This window comes from Schistocerca americana, chromosome 2 (genome assembly GCF_021461395.2).
Source record: "Schistocerca americana isolate TAMUIC-IGC-003095 chromosome 2, iqSchAmer2.1, whole genome shotgun sequence".
In the NCBI taxonomy this organism is placed as follows: Eukaryota; Metazoa; Arthropoda; class Insecta; order Orthoptera; family Acrididae; genus Schistocerca; species Schistocerca americana.
The window spans coordinates 1,084,978,123-1,085,000,303 of NC_060120.1; the positions used below are offsets into that span (position 1 = coordinate 1,084,978,123).

The 22,181-nt window shown below is 36.1% G+C and overlaps 2 protein-coding genes across 2 annotated transcripts in view; both read right to left on the reverse strand.

Annotated features, from left to right (window-relative positions):
- LOC124596486 (filamin-B) overlaps positions 1 to 4,491 on the reverse strand; it is an 896,651-nt gene extending 892,160 nt beyond the window's left edge. The window contains exon 1 of the mRNA XM_047135636.1: positions 4,421 to 4,491. The gene's annotated coding sequence lies outside the window, so the exon portion shown is untranslated. The remainder of the gene's footprint in view (positions 1 to 4,420) is intronic.
- Positions 1 to 22,181, reverse strand: part of LOC124594683 (filamin-A-like) — a 201,032-nt gene that overhangs the window by 4,798 nt on the left and 174,053 nt on the right. Inside the window, exon 3 of the mRNA XM_047133050.1 lies at positions 4,421 to 4,661. Coding sequence (XP_046989006.1) covers positions 4,421 to 4,661 — 241 coding nt within the window. The remainder of the gene's footprint in view (positions 1 to 4,420; positions 4,662 to 22,181) is intronic.

The following is a 22,181-nucleotide window of genomic DNA, read 5'->3' on the forward strand; positions in this document are numbered from 1 at the left end:
TGGATTAGGCGGCGGAATCATTTTGGAGCACACAAGTATCTCACTGCAGAGCTTCTGATGGAAGACCCACAACAATATCGAAATTTCACGAGAATGACAGCAACGAAGATGAAAGTAAAACTCCTTATAAAATCGACCCAAAATTGCCAAGCTATTTACTGTTATGAGTGAATTGATTACTGTAGAGACAGACTGCTTGTGAGAGTGAGATTTCTAGCATCATGTACGTTTATTCTCTTAAGAATTTTGTAACTCCCAGCTGCGATGAAATAACATTACACCAAATTTCATCTTGATACCCATACTCCTTAAGAGCCATATAAGTGGAACATCTGATAAATGAAGCATTTATGGACATACATTAATTTGAGCGGCCGGCCGTAGTGGCCGAGCGGTTCTACGCGCTACAGTCTGGAACCGTGCGACCGCTACGGTCGCAGGTTCGAATCCTGCTTCGGGCATGGATGTGTGTGATGTCCTTAGGTTAGTTAGGTGTAAGTAGTTCTATGTTCTAGGGGACTGATGACCACAGCAGTTAAGTCCCATAGTGCTCAGAGCCATTTGAACCATTTGATCGTTTTCACTTGTAAATTTCTGAAGGTCTGTTCTTTGTTCTTCAACATCCGACACAATAATGTAATCAATAAATGCCACACCACATAAAATTATGGTTATAGCTGAATTACTTAAATGACAGTTCTTCGAGCTTTAAACGGTTACCTTCAAACACAACTTCACTTCTAGCTCTACGTTAATTAATCTATATTATAACACTACTTTGCCTTATTCCTTCAATTGTAGATAAGTCGAAGAGATAGAAACTGAAAAGTCTGGATCGGTGTGGTAGGGCAGTTGTGCTGACATTGTTACGAAAAAAAATTGATACGTTACGCTGTTACCGAGTTAATTAGCATCAAGTTTAGCCAATCAGGCCGTTGGGCGCACAAATTTGAGCTGCCCGCCCGATACAATTAGCGTCAGATGCTCTCAAAGCGTAGGAGCCGAAGCCGACAGCGCACGAGACTGCTCAACCTATGTCTCGAGTACGACCCTCACTAGCGTCCCACGTCCAGTTTTTGTATCACTCTGCTGTTCAGTCTTAGGGAACCAAAAGAACGCCGAGCGGGGTGGCCGCACGGTCAAAGGCGTCTTGCCACGGTTCGCGCGGTTAGGCGGGAGGTGAGAAAACTTGGATTTCATGGTCGAGCGGCTGCTCATAAGCCACACATCACGCGGCTAAATGCCAAACGACGCCTCGATTGGTGTAAGGAGTGTAAACATTGGACGATTAAACAGTGGAAAAACGTTGTGTGGAGTGACGAATCACAGTACACAACGTGGTGATCCGATGGCAGGGTGTGGGTATGGCGAATGTCCGGTGAACGTCATTTGCCGGCGTGTGTAGTGCCAACAGTAAAATTCGAAGGCGGTGGTGTTATGGTGTGGTCGTGTTTTTTATGGAGGGGGCTTGCACCCTTTGTTGCCTTTCGCGGCACTGTCACAGCACAGGCCTACATTGATGTTTTAAGCACCTTCTTTGCTTTCTACTGTTGAAGAGCAATTCGGGGATGGCGATTGCATCTTTCAACACGATCGAGCACCTGTTCATAATGCACGGCCTGTGGCGGAGTGGCTACACGACAATAACATCCCTGTAATGGGCTTGCCTGCACAGAATCCTGACCAGAATCCTATAGAACACCTTAGGGGTGTTTTGGAACTCCGACTTCGAGCCAGGCCTCACCGACTCACATCGATACCTCTCCTCAGTGCAGCACTCCGTGAAGAATCGGATGCCATTCCCCAAGAAACCTTCGTATGCCTACGAGAATGAAAGTTGTCATCAGGACTAAGTGTCACCCAAAACCATATTGAATTCCACCATTACCGATGGAGGGCGCCACGAACTTGTTAGTCAATTTCAGCCAGGTGTCCCCTTATAAAAATCCAATATCAGAGTAAAAGTTGGTACGGTTTCATCATTACTTACATAAATTTACAGAGCACTCATTTCAGCTTCGTGTCTTACATACTAAAGTAAGTTAATTTATCTCGTATTCCCAGTTTTTGACTCAATAAATTGGTTTTTCGTTGATAATTTAAGAAGGAGGTAGCTACATGAAAACATTTACGATATTTTCTTATGATGAAGTGAACCTAATTACAAAAGTAGAACACACTAACTTCAACATTACGCGCTTTTAAGTTTTCGAGAACACGATTTTTTAACAAACTAATTATCGGATCATGCTGTGGCTTACAACCTTTGATACTGGCTTAGTTTTACATAATCTAGACATGTTTTGTAACAATACTTAAGCTTTTAATTCCACGAAAGATTAATACGCAATGTCTTTGATTTCCATGTTCACGGCATGCCCCAGGCGCTGCTACCTTCACTTTGGACAACCGATGGAGAAAAATCAGTATCTCACTCGTCACATCCGACACGCCGGTAAGCAGCTGCCTGTCCGCCGTGAGTCCTGTGCAATTCCCAAAAATCACCGCAAAAATCGCCTTTGAAGTTTTCTGAGGTACATTTAAATCATCAAAGTAAGACAACGTCTTATGATGGGCTCTGCAGCTCACTAGGTTCCTTTGGATAACTGTAATCATACTTGTCTGAATCTTGCTACGTCTCTTTTCTTTATTTTTTTTTTTCGTTCGAATACCTACTTCAACCACACATATAATATATAAAAATGAATCTCTCTCTCTCTCTCTCTCTCTCTCTCTCTCTCTCTGTGTGTGTGTGTGTGTGTGTGTGTGTGTGTGTGTGTGTGTGTGTGTGTACCACCTCTTCTCCATTTGACTGATTTCAACAAAACTTGGTACACATATCCCTTACTGGTATGTAATAAGTAACCGCTGTCGGTGTAAGAACCACCCACCTATCGTAGTTCAGGAGATGTAACGTCATAAACAACGAGATGTATGAAAAGCTGACACATCATACATGACGTTTAAATTACTTCTGTGCTACTAACTGTATTGACAATAAATTTCGCAGACACTATCCACATATGCTGCTAAACGCATCTACAAAATTATATCATGGTACCACACATCGATCAAGAGATATGGCGTCAGAAACATGCAAACTCTATTTGATACCTGTTTCACAGACCATATACACATACGCTGCTTACTGTACCTGCACAAATGGGCTACATCATTTATGACACATAGCTCAAGAGATACCATGTCTTAAATGCTCAGATGGGTGAAAAACTTTTGCATCATGCACTAAATTTTAATACATTTATTCTTCACTACTAAGATACTCCTATGTCAAGTCAACTTGAGAAAATCCCTTACACCTGCTTTTTACAGATTTGAACTACCAAGTGCAAGTGGCTGTAGGCAAAAACAATAGCTGTAAAGAGGCCTTGCATGACACACATGCAAAATCACCGTTGTAGACACGCCAAGCAGCTGTATTTCTAAATCGGAATATAAGCGTATTTCTTCGTACGACTGTTTCACGATTTCGAAGTAGTTTTCACAAATATATGGAAATGAAATTTTTTCGACATTACACTAGAAACACAGTTCATGTTTTGTTACCATATCTAATAGAAAACTGGGAAAATGAAAAATCGGCCAATGTCACGTTTATCAGCTATTTAAATATAAAAGACATAAAATATACACTAATTAAGCTACCTAATTATAATTTTTGTGAAAATTGCACGTCTTCTTATTTGCATTTATAAATTGAATGCAAAATCCCAGTTTTAATTGCAGATATAAATTTTCAACTATCGATATTTTTAAAAGATTGTAAATAAATTTGTATAGTTTCTTTAGTTTAAATATTCTTTATTAAAACAAAAATTTTTAAGATAACGGTAATTAATACGTTATTAGAGGCAAGAAGGTGCGGATTTTCATAAAAAATTACGATTAGGTATGTATTAGTTGGCATATTTTTGATCAATTTCATATCTAAATGGTGTACGGATTTGAACTGAACGAAACAATGAAAGTAATAGAAAGGCTGTTGGACGATTCGAGCCAGCGACCGATTCTACGCCCCTGTGCCATTCTTCGACACTACCGAATGAGCAAATGGCCTGTCGTTAAACGTTGCCTTTCTTTTAGAGAATTAAATTTCCTCTGAATCTGCAAAGTCGATTTCCTCGATGATTTTTTTAGAGTTGCGTGTAACTGATTTGGCTGACTGATGTTTGAGTTCTGAACTTGACATGGAAAGAATACATAAAATTTTAGACATCCGACTGCGGTGTCGTTCCGTCGCCAGCTTGCTGCTACTCGGCCGCCGCCACTGCGCCCCCGTGCCAAGTGCAGCGCTGGCACAGGTGTGGGAGACAAGAAGCACCGGCCACCACTGTCTCGACAAAAGATAATAAATGTAGCTGTGCTGCGTGCAAACGCCCGGCAAGCGGAGCGGACTCACCGATGTTGACGAGCTTAACGCCGTCGGCGGCGACGGCGGCGAGCGCCGTGGCGACGTTCTCGAGGGCGTGGTGGTGGTTGGCGGGGCGGCGCACCCAGGCGGGCCGCAGCGGCCGCCGCTGCAGCGCCTCCACCAGCAGGCAGAGGCGCGTGCCGTCGCGCAGGTCGGCCGAAAGGTCGCGCACCGGCGGGCCGCCGCCGCCACGCAGCTGCTCGTTCACCCAGTTGCGGAACGTGTTGGCCTGCAACACCGCCCCCGCTCACTTACTCACTGCCCTCGCAAAAGGTGTATCTCAAAAACATTTAAACTGAAAACTTGGTACCGTGGAATTCGTTATCTTCGTCCCGTTTCTTCATTCCTTTATATCTCAGTTTCGTATTCCCATTTTCAAAATAATGAAAATCGTTAGTTTATAATATCTGTTTGGCAAAATAATTTTAAATTTCTTCTCCATACCTAGTGTTCAAATAATCACATCTGGCAATGTATAAAACATTTAATTCTAAACACAAAGTTTTTTTAAACGAATTAGAATTGCTTCCATTGTTCAGATTCTTATGCAGACACTCTAGTTATAGAGAATAAATTTTTTATAATAAATTCAAAAATTATTCCATACATATTAACAAATTCCTCATCGAACAAAACGAGCAAATTTCATCGCAATCTATACGAAACGTGTAAAATGAACTCCGCGGTGTCCTTTTCGCGACTAGAGTTTTCGACTCCTTCGACCTTACGTACACCTGGAGACTGAATTCGTCGAAACGTTTCGATTCGTTCGCTCGGACTGTCACTGACTGTGGGTTTTCTCTCCTAGGTCCCCAAAATCTACGAGGTTCGAGTTTCGTACTCAGTAGTCGATCAATTTTTTATCAGATTTTCCGTCGTACGTTGGAGACTCTATTCTGTTGCCTGCAATGGTTTCAAAATCAAGTACACCATTAAGCACAATTTCGATGCACTTAACAACCGTCAATACGAACGTTAATTTCGGTACCCGTATTAGGAATATTTAGACTATTCTTATTTTTCTCATTCCTGGGAAAAGAAAACATTGATAGTCTAAATATTGTTCACTTACTGAGAATAAAAATTATTAATTAATTTCTAAAATAACTCTTGCAATAGCACTGACAAAGTCAATTATCATTTTCATCCGCTATAGTTATTTCTAAATAGTGAACAGTATCAAAAATGGGAATAAATATCGCATAATGTGGTTCACGATTTACAGGTGTGCCAAATTCGACTTTAGACTGAAATGGAGCAAGAATATTAGTTTCACAGGGAAAATAACCATCATGTTTTACAAACTAAAATTATTGTTCATTAATTTAAATGGTAAAATTTCTCGAATATTATTACTAACGTTTTTCCATTAGCTGCAATAACTCGAGTACTAAATCCTAACAAGCTTCTGATGCTGTCTTTTACATTCATATATAATTTAACTTCGCTTCAACAGGAATTTCTATTGTTTCTCTGTCACAATACAGTTTTCATTTTTTCATGTCTACTAATTACATAAAAATGGATTAGGATTCTAGGGTAATAATTCCAGAGAAGATATGAGCACATTAACATGGTAAACTTTTACCTATTTAAATTTGATGGGCAATAAATGGGACAAGTAGATGTGGAAAAACAACATCAATACATATTAGCTGCAGGATAGTTAAATTGAAATAAAATCAATCATTTATATATTTGTTCTAACAGTTTAGATCAACCACATCATCATGAATTTGTAAAAATGTACAATAAAGTTAGAGAGGATATTGTTATTTTAACTGATAATAATGATGCATTTATTCTGTTAGATGAGTGTGAAGATCACACAGTAGATAAGACTTTTTCGTCGAAGTAGACATAAATTAACAGATTTTCTCTTTGTCCCAGACATATTTAAACATACTTAAACAGTCAGAGAAAATTTCACTTATTTAAATATATTTAGACAAGATGACAAATTTAAATCATCTATACCATGGGTTTATTGGAAGAGAATTTAAGTTTGATGATTTTAAAAACATATGCATTAAATGTTGGAATGAGTATCAGTTAACATTTTTTACAATATACATGTCAAGAAAGTCTAATGATAGCATGTACAAAAACAAAATAAAAGATTTTTAACAACATAAAAATAAACATGAATCTAAAACACATATTCTGAACATGTTAAATATGAACACTGAACATGTTACCATAACTTTCAGAAATAAATTTTTTATGTTTTTGATCTTAAATATTGTCAAAATATAATGTGCACAATCCAGAAGATGTTAAAGAATCTAGACATACAGAAAGAAAAAGGAAGACCTAAGAAAATGGAACTAAGAAAAATGGAAGTAACAACTCAGAACAAAATATGAGGAATATAGAAAAGAAGATCAAGCTGTTATTGGTACATCTGAACTAGTAAAACAAGAAATCGAAGGCTCATGTGAAAATGTGTCAAAATCTTTTCAAGTAAGGCAAGATGCCGAAAATCCGATGGTTCCATATCATCATCACTATTTACATAAATTTCATCACATACCACCAATTAACCCTTACAATGATCCAAAGTTTTACTATAAATTAATGATCACCTTAGCCCTGGACCAAACTTACAAGAAAGATTAGTTAGAGTAGATCAATGTATAAATCCATTAGATGAAGTATGCAAAAAGCATGATATGGTATACAGACATCACAGAGATCTAGAATCTAGACAAAACTAAAAAAATTAAAATAAATTCCCTAATGTACAGTTAAATAGTATTGATAATTATTTACTGATTCACAAAAAAGAAAAAGTGACAGAAACAAAATTTTGAAGCATTTGACAAGTTATACATTTTATGAAAATTACAATTGTATATTCAAGATAAAAGAAGTATCAGAACACAAAAATTTGCAGGAGATTTTTTTTCCAGTTTTTTAGCAGCATTAGAAGCAATTGGTTCATTAGGTGATGGAGTGGCAGCTATAGCAAAGTCAAAAGTACATCAGACAATTTAATGATACAAATTAGCAGAACAAAAAGGACATAACATAGCATTAGAAGAAAGGGTTCAGGTTTAAAAAAATATGTAACAGATAATTAATATCTATCCTAAAGCATTAAAATATTTTGCTACAGAAAAACTAAAAATTTAACATTTTCATGGCGCTTTTATGATTGATGAATTATCTAATAACCCAAAAAATTTTGAATGTGGAATAGTCAATTTATATTCTTTGAATCATATTAGTACACATTGGAATGGTTACTATAAACATACTCCGCAATAATAGTTTTTGATTCATTTAACAGTAACATACCGAAAGAATTAGTTAATTATTTTGGAAAAGGATCCATACTATAACAGAGAGAGAATACAAGGTTTTTATGAATTAATATGTGGTCACTTGTGTGTATTTGTTCCAAAGCTAATGGCAGATACATATAAGTTAATTGACATTTAATGATTTAATGGTGTATCCATCATGCAATATTCCCAAAAATGTTGTAATAAATGGAAATTTTTTTGGAATAAGGTAAACTTGCAAACCACTGGAATAATAAAATTTGGAGAACGAGAAGAAAATATAAATGAGATTAGAAAAAGTTGATACCCAAAAATTTTAAAAAATTTGTGAAACAATTTTGTAGTGGACTGAGTAACATTTTTCAGCTAACGAAAGTTATATTGATTTTGATGGTGGAAGATTAATAGATGTAAATGATCCAACTGTTGGAAAAGATGTTGCTAACTAAGTACATTTACAAAATAAATAAGTACTACAGGATCCAAATATACAAGTATTGTAATAGCTCTAATTACCTTACTAAAAAGGGGATTGTAAAAGTTGTAACAGATTATTTCTAAATGTCATATTTAACTCCATACATAAGCCAATAAATCAGTCTTCAAAACAGAATGGTTGATGAACTGGAACTGAAATTTAATTTTGCTACTAGTGATGAAGTAGTGAATCATATGTTTCATTCTCAATTAAAGCCCACAAGAATTATTTTTAGAGCCAATGTAAATGATGACTTATCACCTAATGATTTTAAGATATTGTTAAAAAGATATAGCCTAAATATTCGAAATTAAAAGGAAAGATATACTACTTATATCTTTAAATCAATCAGTTACAACTGTATATTTCAGGCGAACTGGTCATGTCTGGTGAACTGATGATGATAGACTGGAGTTATAATTAAATTTTTAATCTATATTAATGGAGAACCACATTTGGTGTTTTAAGTGTAAAAAGTTTATCGAAAAATATTTTGCTCAAAATGTAATAATTAAAACTGGAAGACTGAAGGTATTTGGACAATTTGTTAAATTAGGAAAATTAAATTTGGTTAATGTATGTGGAGAAGAGTTAATGAACTACACAAGCCAATGAGAACAATTTTTTAAACAAAAAATGTTGTTTTGGTTGGTATAGACGATTTAGGGTAAGTAGATTTAGAAGAAGTGGATTCTAGAAACTGAAAATAAAAATAAATAAAGGTTATAAATATTTATTAACTGTAAATGATGTTTCTTTCCAAATTTTCGAAGGCTATTTCAGCTAAACATAAAGGAGGTTTGAAGCTTTTAAAAAAAATTTCGTTGTAAAAACTCTGATAAAACTTCCAGCAGATATGGAAACGAATTTTACAAATATCTGGATAAAATTTGCTTCTTCAAGTTGATTACAAGTGGCTTGATTTAGTTAAAAAATGATTTATGAATATAATAATACAAAACATTCGACAACAAAGATGAAACCTACAGAGATAAATGTGCAAAATTTGAAGCAACTAAAACGGTATCCAATGATGATAAACCTAAATTTGGAAAAGGAGATAATATTAGAACCAGTAAGAAATTTTTGAGAAAGATTATACAACCAATTGGTCAATAGAAATATTTGAAATATACGATATAGTGTTATCTAATCAAAATGCATATAAATTAAAAGATGAACCCAAAAAATGAAATTGGCAGTCCAGTGTCTGTCTCCTCATCTCACAAGTGATGAGGAAGTAGAAGAGGAGGAGTAACTCTTCATGTTCATCTGGCTCCAGATGGTAGCTACTCGTAAGGGCCCCTTCCTAAGGTTACTAGTGAAAACTGGTCAATGGTCTCAAAGGCAGAGGAGGAAACTCAAATTCCCAATGGCAAACAGAGCAGAAGTACTACCTCCAGGACTCAAAACCTTGCATTTTCTTGTGGCCCTTGGACTATTCCCAAAATAACTTTTGTCAATCATGGAAGTGCATGATGTAAACTACTTTACCCCAACTGGATGAGCCACCATACATCAGCAGACATTCAGATTCTGAGAAGTCTGCAACACAAGTCAGAGTTTGTTGGAACGTCATCCAAATTTCAACATAGACAACCAACATACTTAGCAACTTTTAATGTAAACTCATTACTGAAGACTGGAAAACTAAAATATCTTACAGATACAAAAAAAAGAACTACAACACACTCACAGCAGCCATTCAAGAAACGCAATACAGACATCATAGACTCTGAAGGTTTCGGGATATACAAAGGGAAAGTAGGGCTGACAGTGATGAAAACTGTACCACATCTTGGAACAGCCTTTATAATCGACAAAACTTCTTGAATTCAATAGTTGACATTCATCTGCCAACAGAACGACTCTCAAGTCTCACATTAACAAGTACAAACAAAATCTACACAATCATACATGCCCCTGCCCCTATAAATGAAGATAACAAGAAAAACAAAGCAAAAGTGGAAGCCTTTTGAAATCAACTAGATGATGTTATTCGAAAAATTCTGAATAAAAAATCACCATTCTTCTTGGAGACTACAATACACAGATTGGTAGTGAACAAAAATTTTAAAAAAGTTCTTGAGGTTATCCTGTCCACAAAAGAACAAACAGAAATTTACCAAGAGCAGGGCTTGTCTGTAAGGGGAGCGACTGTTAAAACTAAAGTGCGACTTGTGACTGTTTTCGAATACTTAAAAGAATCTTGTCAAGCACACCACCTAATTTTTAAATCAACTACCACAATAACAAAGATGTGGACATCCCAAACACCAACCTAGGGAAATTTCAACTTGATCATGTGGAATCAAGAAAATTTCACGCAGAGAAATTCTGAATGTTAGGACATTCAGTGGTGCAAACTTGGATTCGGACCACTTTCCCTCTAAAATTAAGTTCAAAATCATCACAAACAGGAACCGCAGCATGAAATAAAACAACGGTCGAAAGTACAGCACCAAAAATTAAATAAATAAATAACCAGATGAATTCATAAAAGCAAGAGAAACAATTCAGACCTAAAGTTGGGAAGATATAAAGGAAAATCTCATTACTACAGCCGAATGGATAGCACCCAAATAAAAAACAAAAAACATGTCTGGTGGTCACTAGATTCTGATGCCCTCATTGAAACGAGAAAACAGGCATGGCAAAACTGACATTTACAGAAAACTGAAGAAAGCAGATTAAATTTCATCAGAGTTAGAAAACTGGACATAAAAGTATTAAAAGGATTACGAAGACTCACAAGAACACAACTCCTCTCCAAACTGATGAAGAATTTACTAAAAACAATACAAGAAACTATTACAGAACGTTCAAACAAACGTTATCAAGATAAAAGAGCCCCCACTCTCCAATTTCGAGATGTAAATGGGAGCATCGCTCACAATAACTACTTTCAGTAGCTCCTAAATTGTAAAACCATCTTTGAAAAACTTGAATCCAACCTGAATAAGAGCGAGAAGCCAGATTTAGAACCACCCACGATTGAAGAACTGCAAAAGGTAATTTCATAACTGAAAAACAACAAAGCATTGGGAGAAAACCAAATATTGGCCGAACTATGGAAAAGAGCTGACAAAAAAGCAATTATCAATAAAATATGGAAAGATGAAGAAATCCCTGCAGAATGGAGAACAGCTGTCATCCACAAGAAAGGCTTTAAGACAGACCCCAATAGCTATCGGGGAATATCATTGCTGGATATAACATACAAGAAGTCCTTTTGAACAGAGCAGACCCGCAATTGGACCAGAAAATTGGAGAATATGTCATGATCAGAACAAATTCTAAACCTCAAAAACATTATGACATACCAAAAATCAAGGGCAAAGACAAGTGTAATCTTCTTCAATGATTTCAAAAAAATCACATCATTCGATGGTCAGAGAATCTCTATCACCAGTCCTAGAAGAAAAGGGTTTCTATAAGAGAACAATATCATAAAAATGACTCTTACAAATAAATTTTCGAAAGTTAAATTCATGGTTGAACTATCAGAACCCCTCAAAATAAAAACTACAACAGTGGGATACGCTCTCACTGTTGCCATTCAATCGTGTGCTTGAGAAAATAATCAGAGAATGGAACACAAATATAAGGAGAGGTGTAAGATTTGGTTGCAAAAAGAAGAACCTTAAAGTATGTCAGGTTGCCCCTGCAGATGACATGGACCCTTTTGCCAAAACAATGGAAAAACAACAAGAGCAAATCCTTGAATTAAAGAAACAAGCAGCTAAAACATATCACCACACATCCTCTTCAAAGAAACTAAAATCGTGCCAAACACAAGAACTCACATAAATACCTGAAAGTCCAAGAACAAAAGATTGAAATAGAAAAAGAATTTAAATATCTTTCACAATAGATCAGTTGGAATGCTGGGGGAAGCAAAGCAATGGAATTCAGAAAAAATAAACTTGAACCTTCCAACTAACAAAAGATACATGCAACAATAAAATCCTCTCATGAGGGTCCAAAATTACACATTACAAGACAGTGATTAAGCCAGAAGCCCTGTATGGAGCAAAAACACTAACCTTGAAATTCAAAGGCCAAATGGAGGAACTTCAGATACAGAACAGAAAATTTTAAAGAAAATCATAGGACCAAAACTCCAAGATAATAAGATAATATAGATCAAAAATGAAACTCTCTACAGTAAAATCGAAAACCTTTCAGATACAAAGTGATAAAGGAGCATAAACTTCTATAAGCATTTTCTCAGAATGAACTGTAACAAATTAACCAAACAAATCTTTCACTTTTTCCGTAACTGCAAAAGAAAACCCAACTGCTTTAACCCTTTGTTGCCTGACGGTTCTTAAAAGTACCAGTAAGTTTTGACTCTCATTATTTTCTCGTGGTGCAGTTTTCGTGATCTGAGAACCTGTCGGTACGTAACAGTAACTCTGCTCTGCTGTTTCATAGATGTTATTGTGCAATACATAAACCTCTCTGGCGGTCAGAGCTTGAAATTGTTTTTGCGCGCTGCTGTGAAAACAGAAGATTGTATGTGCTTGTTTCCATGGAGTTGCCTGAATTTGTGCGAAATTTATTGAAACTTCCGTTGAGTTTTCCATGGTACGTACTCACCTTTTTTGTTTTTTTATAATAGTTTGAAGCATTACGTTACAAGTGAATGACATAAAGTGGAAAATATAAGGCGGACTTATTAGTACCGTCAGGTTGTGCGAACACTTTATTGTAGCAACAATGCGTTACCTCTCACTAGTTGTTCTGTCCACTTTTTCTCACACAGAAATCGGTAAATACATTTGCCTGTGGAACAATTAGAACAAACAGGATAGGTTTGTCAGGGAATTTACCTAAAGAAAAATGTCTAAATCCAATCACAGTATTTCAATGGAAGGAAAATAAAGTAGTGTATTTTGCGCCAAACTTCCATGGCACTGAATAGAGCGTAGAGACAAGAAAACAGAAAGATGGAACTAGTATGACTATACCATGTCCAGTTATTGTGATTACAATAAAAACATGGGTGGTGTGGATCATGCAGACAGATTACGATCAAAGAAATGGTGGCACCGTCTCTTCTGGGGAGCAATAGAAACTGCTTTTGTCAATGCTTACGTCATTTTCAGTGATTTACATGGGGCACTGCCACTGCTGGAATTCAGGCGTGCTGTGGCACTAGGGCTAATGAATGAACAGCAAGTGCCAAATCTCAAGAAGAGAAACTCTTGTAAAGATGAAATAACTCCCCCAAAGAGTAGGAAGGATAACTTTTCTCTTCCGAAGGATGTACGTCTTGGCAACCGAGGAAACCATTTTGTAGTGTTCAGTTGTAAAAGAGGACAATGCGAAATGTGTGCGAAAAATAAAATTTAGTCGAGACCACATTCACAATGTAGTACATGTAAAGTGTATTTGTGCTGCAATAAGAAAAAGAACTGTTTCCTACAATTTCATGAGGTATCACTAAATATGTGATATGTATATACTGTCAAAAATGTATAGCTAAGTTACTATGTATTGTGAAGTTGCTCTAGAATAAATTTATGCGAAATTTAAAAGAAATTCAGAAATATCATATTTCTGTAAATTAATTTTCAAATGTAAAAATATTTAATATTTATGTGGAATAAAGTACAAGTTATAAAAATTGGAGCATTTTTCTGCAAATGTTGTGATTCTGTCCATGGAGTCTGACGGTACTTCTGAGTACCAGGTGAGAAAAAAGTTGTGAAAAATAAAATAAAATTTTACAAAAAATCCTACCGTCATTTGAGACTACAATAGCATAAATTCTGCAAAGAAAATGTTAAAAAGTAAATTTTTTCTTATGTCAGGCAACAAAGGGTTAAAGAAACAGAAAGACCTAGTAGAACTAAAGATTTCAGAGAAATCACTAATCGATCTAACAGCTAAATTAATTACTAAAGATGAAAATATAGGGTTCCATCTCGGGAGAAGAGAGGAAAGGAACATCAGAAAGGATAAAGAATTACTGGGCCCTGAGAAAAGAACAGCACATCATCCAACATACCCCAAAAAGCATGAAACGAAAGAAGAAACAGAAGATGAAATAAAAGATCATTTTTATGAACATGAGTAACAGAAAACTAATAATCCACATACTGCATGCATATACACTGTTGATAATGTTTTGACAAAAAAATGAGAAAGTTTATCATAATGGTTAGAATTTGATAATTCACATAATTGTCAGGTAAATAAAGAGAAAAAATTATCTTTTTAGTTTTATATGGTAATAGAATTTGCTAGGAAAAATTTAAAGTTGTTTGGTACTGATTATACTATTACTTTTGCTGATTGAGTTATTAAATAAGTCGATCTCTATTTTGATATTATAATAAAAGTTAATAAGAAGGACATAATGTCAAGAGTGGACAGAATGCTTTGAGAGTTTTTGCGTTGATTGAATCAAATGCATTTAATACATTTACTTCATTAGATGTAAAAGAAAATTGTTATTAATGTTATGCAAAATTAAATTATGAAAAAAGTAATTGGCTGATCACTTTTATCGAAAAAATCTAATTTGCAGCATTTAGAAAATCTATTATATGATTAATTAATTATTCTTGTGTGTAACCTTCCAGCATTTCTCTCAAGATCTTGTAAAAAATTACACACCTCTCTCCTACACCCCCCTTCTCCCCCATCTCCACTTTCCCTCTCCAGCCTTCCCTCTCACTCAGTCAGAGGCCGATACATCATCATCCATTAAGGGGCTCCGGAACGCCCTATACTTGCAATGTTAAAATAACGCTTATAAATTACATCTTTTCTCACAAAGTATTTGAGGTAGGAAGATGAACTTTTTACAGATTATTTATTGGAATATGGGCTACAACTTAACACAGGGATTTTACAAAATTTTAGTTCAGTTATTAAAGATGATTTTTTTGCAATTGTAATGAAAATTCACAACATTTTTTTGCAATTTTTTATTTATATATTCAAAAATATACAGTTTTTTGGAAAAAGGCTGTGTTAAATTATGCAGAAGGTACTGTGTAACATTTACTGAAAGTTTTAAACAAATATGTTTGGAAGATCCTTAGAAAACATGTAATTAATATGAGAAAATAAAAGTTTTGGGAATCGAGCGACAAAGATTGGATTAACTTTTTAGTGCATTCCAGGTCCATAGGATGGATTATCTTCATCCTCTGCAAACTCCTCCTCCAGCTTCCTCTTGTTCCTCCTCCTGTTTACTCTTGCTTGTATTTCTAGACTCTTTACAGCCCTGTCTGCAGCCCGAAGGCATTCCTTGTCTAAAGCAAGCATCGCTCGTTGTTGTGTTTGTAGATTTTGCTACCATTTTCTTCAGTTGCAGTTACTGCAACACTGTTCCAAAAGGTGGTCATGTATGAACACTTATCACATTTCAGTTGTATTTCATTAGCAAGTCCTACGTGCTTTATTATGGAGAGTTCCAGACCAACTTCACTACAATGAATACATCTTACACAGTTTGAAAAAATTCCTTTGAGAACCGACATATCAAATATTTCATTCACGTACGATTCGCCCATAAAACATTCATAGTTTTCACTCATTGAACCAAGCTTCTTCTGTGAAGTATTTTCTCTCCCACTTTGACTGCTATGGGCAGGTGTACTTGAGAGGTTAGGTTCACTCACTTGGTTATCGTCTTTATTGTTTACAGTAATAACACATACCTTTGGCTTTCCACCATTTCTCCTTTTCTTAAAAGCCTTCAGAGGATTTCTAATAACTTTACTTTTACTCATTATTATACTTCAACAAAACAGAGACTCAAGAAACAGAATCAATTATGAATATTTTCGAGATAATAAACATGAGTAAATAAACATGAAACAATCGACAATCACACCAGCGATATATATTGAACCATCACAGGTTAGCCACAACACATACTTTATCTCACATCACTAAAATGTACCTGATGAACACGGACGTTAATAATAACACCATTTGACAGCAGTTTAACAGCGCCACAGTGGGCCACGCCCATGTAGAACACATTTCAAAAAAAAATTTAAAAATAGTTGTAGTCTTCGGAATTGAATAAATTATATACCTATTAAAAGGTAATAGTCTGCAGATTCAGAAAACGCAAAAAAGTAAAAATTGAACTTTTCATGATTTTGAGCCTTTCCGGAGCCCCTTAAAACTAAACAGCCAATCATGCCCCAGTACTTTAGTATTCATTAAAACGAAACAGCTAATCAGGGCTTCCCCATTGGCCCTACTCGAAAGCGTCCAAATTATACGAATTCTGCACCATATTCAGATTTATCTGAACGACCTGTATTATTTATCAAAACTATGCAGATATATTGACAGTACTGAGTGGCTCTGAGTACTATAGGACTTAACATCTGATGTCATCAGTCCCCTAGAACGTCGAACTACTTAAACCTAACTAACCTAAGGACATCACACACACCTATACCCGTGGCAGGATTGGAACCTGCAACCGTAACGGTCACATGTTTCCAGACTGAAGTGCCTAGAACCGCTCGGCCACGGAGGGACAGTACTGATGTAATTTATAATATTTCTCTTTATCTGTATTATTTATCGAAAATAAATATGTGCAAAAAAATTATGGAGGGCAAATATGTATTGTAACGTGTGAAACTGTTTTACAAGCAATTCGCCAAAGTGGTATCCAGTTTAAAGACTCTTTCATCCAACCATTGAGTCATACACAGCTATTATTACTGGATGGAAGCCAGTTCATGACCATATAAATAATATTTCCCAGAACATTAGGGCAGTGTTTCCTATTTAATATCTCTTTTTTAATGTATTTGGATATCTTGTGAATGTTTTGGAGGATTGCATTGGTGAAAGACAGAATTGAGAAATGCAAAATGACTCAGACAAATCCACAGAGACGAGGCAAAATTAGACATTTGTTTGGAGTATATATCACCCTTTGACTTTCCTGAGCTTCTTACAACACAAACACACAGATGCACTACATCACCTGGCACATATGAAGAGCTCCCGAAAGCCTTGCAAAAAGGAAATTACAATAAACACAATAAATAATCACAAAAAGAGGCCAAATTTGTAGCATAATAAAGTTTCTTGTAAGGCACTATTTCTATAAGAAGTGTTGACATGTGCTCTTATCACGGTACTGTTATTATGAGCCAGTTGGATGGGATTTAAAAAAAAGAACATCATTCTCTTCAAAAACTTCAATTTCTCCCATATTTCCTATATATTAATGAATATTTAATGAAGAATAATGAGTCTCAGTAGAATGAACATCAAAGAGATAGCCTGAATAAATAATGAATCAACATGTATGGTGCTGCCATAACTGCTACTCCTTCTCCTCTCTCCAGATAAATGATAGCTGACCTGCAGATCTTCTGTCTCTGTGAGCATCAAGGCATCAGAGATTTTGTAAATTTTCCAATAAAACAAAAGTATTTATTCATGTTTGTTATATCGAGATACCTATATATTTTGATATATCTGAGAGCTGCATATAATCATTGACGTGTAAGGAAGATATTTACAAATTAAGATTGGATAAGGCATGTTTTGGAACTAAAGATTGGATAAGGCGTGTTTTGGATCTCAACGTTGGATAAGGAGGGTTTTGGAAGTGTCATCATGGATAAGGGCAGGTTTTGCAAATATTGCTAAAACTTTATAATGATAATTTTCGTCATTAATTGGAATTATTATCGACGTTCTTTCATTATTTATGTTATTTGAAATTACAAGGTATTTCAATTGTATATAAAAAAATGAAATGCCAATAATTAAACTCAGTATCAATCATAATGGAACGAAATTATCCAAAAACTTCAAGTAAATGTTGCACGATACACATTACTTTTCCTACAGATTTTTAAAAGCGTAATAATGTGTATCCAGAAATTAATCTAAGTGCTTATTTAACAGCAAATGATTTATATTCTGAAGTCAGTGTCTTCTTCATCACCACATTCATTTTCCCCTTCATCTAGCTGTTCAGCGAAATCTTCATTCTCTGCATGTTTGTTTTTTCTCAGGCTGGAATACCAGATGAGGTCGTCATTACTTTGGCACGCTTTTACAAACCGGTTCGAAAGTAGTTTATCGATATTCTTTAATTTTTCCGGTTTTAGAGGCACACCTTTCGGGAGTGTACTGAAGGTAAGACTTTCAGTTTTCTGATGTTTCCTCGAGAGAGAACAGAAAGCACCACTGTCCCATCTATAATTGGCCTCATCTCTAACTAAAACTGCAGGCGTGCCTTTCTTGAAGATAAATCTTTTACACTGGTGTAGTCGAAAATGCCATCCACTTTGAGGTTTATTTATTTCACGTACACCATGTTTCCAGTTTTGAACGGGGAAATCACTTCTGAGCGTAAGAACAGTGCTTTTACCTCAAACAGTTCAGTATATTCTGCAGGATTCACAATGATATTTCTTCTCCGCACCTTTTCCTCTATTCTTCCAAATACACTGTCTGGATGTAGGAAAGAATGTCCAACAACAGGAAACGTTAAATATACTTCCTGATTGTTACTGAGAGATTCAAGCTGCAACCAATAACACAGTATTCCGACCACTGGAGAAGTTTTATTTTGGACAGGGAATCCGTCTGCATACAGTTCAACAGTTGTAACCTCTCATAGATTAGAATGGTTCAGGTGGTAGTGCAAAGCAGAAACAGTTTCACTGCACCCTTTGGGGCGTTCATGTACGAACCAGTTATAGATCGTAACCGTTTGTTTCTTCTGAGGATATTTTGACCCACCTCAGCAGATTGTAGGGTTATGTGAATATAACTGCCTGGAGTAATACGCTGCTTGATCTGGTAACTTGGGCAAGACCATATTCTTCTGACAGTCGAAAGAAAATTTGATCACCGCTGACTTTTCTTTCTGTAACAGGGCTTTAAAAGCACCCGCTTTGACCGTATGCACACGAAATTGTGTCACTGCAAATAACTTTTCTTTCGATGATAGGTGGGCTGACTGCATTTTCAGGGCGAGGAACTGAAAAAAATGGTTCAAATGGTTCTGAGCACTATGGGACTTAACATCTATGGTCATCAGTCCCCTAGAACTTAGAATTACTTAAACCTAACTAACCTAAGGACATCACACACATCCATGCCCGAGGCAGGATTCGAACCTGCGACCGTAGCAGTCGCGCGGCTCCGGACTGAGCGCCTAGAACCGCTAGACCACCGCGGCCGGCGCGAGGAACTGACATTCAGAACATACACCAGTATCTGGTGTCTTAAAACTAATATTGTAATCAGTCACAGAAAATTTTCTGGAATAATCGTATTTCATTTTCATTTCCAGGAGGACTCCTGAATTATAACTTCGCCATAATTTGCGAATATTTAGTTCCGTAGGCAAGTACAATCTCGTGGATTTGCGCCTACAGTAGTGAGAATCGACTGGCTGTAGTTTTTAAATGAAGACTTTAACCTCGTCTCGTATTTTGGGATACTTGGGAAATATCGTTTCACCTCCTCTATTCTCCTTTGGTGACACACCTGTGCCGAATGATTCCTTACACACTCCTTTCACTCTGTCCTTGCCTATGCCCAGTATTGACAAGAAGGTCTTCTGACAAATCTGCGCTAATGTAGGTCCACTGCTTGCCTTGACTCTGATGAAATACTTGACAGACATGCATTTCCTGGAAATGCTCAGCTTCACAGCTCACTCTCCTTTAGTCGCTTCTGGAGTTGTGTATCTCACTAAGCTCATAATATTCTTGATGAAATAGCCTTACATCTTGCACTTTAAGTTCATTGCACTGGAAGACAGTGCAAGTGGGCATTGTTGGCAGGCATTTTGAACGAAGGATTAAGACTATGGTTTACAAAATAAATCTAACCAACTTCACTAGATTTTATATGGGAAGACTGAGATAGACAAAAGGCTGCGTTGAAGCAAAATAGAGGTAAGCGTGTTTACCTCTTCCGTTTAGCTGCATTCTTTTTCCATCTTGAAGGATCTCTTGCCTTCTCCTTCTATTTATGCCTAATCTCCAATACACTTCCATTTTCCATTACTACAGAAAATAAGGTACATTGTTTTACTGAAACTCGAAACACCACTGTTATGTCTTACTAACACGTGCATGTGAGAAACTGGCTCGAAATAATCGGGAACAGTATTGCCAGCTGTTTCAAAGAATACATAGTGGACTCGGCACTTCATAAACATCATACTAACGTTTACTTCATACAATATTATTTGAGATACATTCCAGTTGTGGTACCACATGTTTGGATAAGGTGGATTTTGGAAACAACATCTAGGGATAATGCGGGTTTTACAAATGTCACCTGAATTTGTGCTATATTTACATGGCGAAAAAGCGGGTTTAGGACCAGTTTTCTTGTTGGAAAAGATACCAAATAACATGAGCTGTAGAGATAAGGCCGTAACTCAATTTTCATAAAAACTGGATAAGGCGGATTTTGGAACCGTGCGCCTCATATATATAGGATGAATCAGAACTCCACACACAAACTTTCAGAGGTGGTAGGATGGGCGAAAACAAGAAAAGAAAAATTACCAATAAATGTGGGCTCTAAAGTGTATACCGAAGCGGTACGAGTAATTGTTCATTTTCGCTGCTGTCAAACATGTCTTCTACTAAACAAATGCTTCTAGGCTCTTAAGGTAAGGGTTTTAGAGCCGCCCAAGATTACTAGACTTTTTTCTGGTCTGTACTACTTCGTCCAAAAGTATGGAAAACAAATAACTTGCAGTAGAAGATGAACAAGTGCTCATAGCTTTTAAGGTATGTACTTTGCAGTTTATGTTTGCTAGACTGTCTTGTTTTGGTCCATATTACCAACTCTAAAAATGTGTCGGTGGAGATCTGGTTGGCCTTACAGGGTGAATCATCTAAAATTTGCACCGCAATACTGAGGAAATGAAAAGTATTATTGATGTGCTCTTTACACAGAATGGATTCGTAATCAGGCGCTCATATTGTTAGCGAATCACCAGTCTGTAACAATACTTAGAAAGTGTATTTTTAATAACTTGAATACAAATTGTTAACGTTCCACTATAACATTTATTAGTTCGTTATGAACCAGCACTCAGGTCAGATAATTTAATGTTGAAAAGATAGTTCACACAACCTCACCCTGAGAATTCATAGCTGTATAAAGAATGCTGTACAAAGATATGTGACATTTTATGACTACATCTATACAAAAAAAAAGCATGTTGTAATACCTAAAGAGACACTGAACAAATAAATCTTATATTACACTGTATTCAAATATTAAAAGTATGTGAGTGTGTAAAGCAGAAATGTTCTACAAGTGAGTAATGGCACAGGCTACTATGTCTTATGGACAAACTGGTGAATTTGATGAGAAGACCAAATAAAGGGAGGGGAAGAAAGACATCTATGAAATGTAGGTATCGAGCAGGTATAACAAACAAATTAGCTAATGGTGAGAGGAGTCATAACCGTCTGCTACTTTTAATAGGGGTGAGTAGTGTAACTGTGTTTGTTCATTAAGAACCAGGCCAGGATTCTTTGATTGGTGTGGACAGAATTGCAAGTAATGTTAGTTTTCTCCCTTTAGTTCCTTTATGGAGGACATCAAATTTCACATAATATGAATGACATTCACTCAGAGCACATTCAAGAAAGGTGGAATCTTTCTTCCTCTATCTCCACCTCCTTTCATGCTCAGTCAGTCTCGTAGTTATAGCCCTACCTGATTGACCCACATATAATTTTCTACACAGATTGCGGGAAATTCTATGCATTCCACTCTATTCAATAGGTGGAATCGTATTTTCACATTAAACAGGAGGTGGGCAACAGTATTCCTAGAACAAAAAGCTGGAGACTTCAGTTTCCTGTGAGGTCCTATCCACATAGAGCATGAGTATTTTTTGTACAAATACATACTTTTTTAAATGGAGGAATACATATTGATATTAACAAATTAAAAGCAGGGTAAATTAGAATGTAATTCGTGTTTGTTG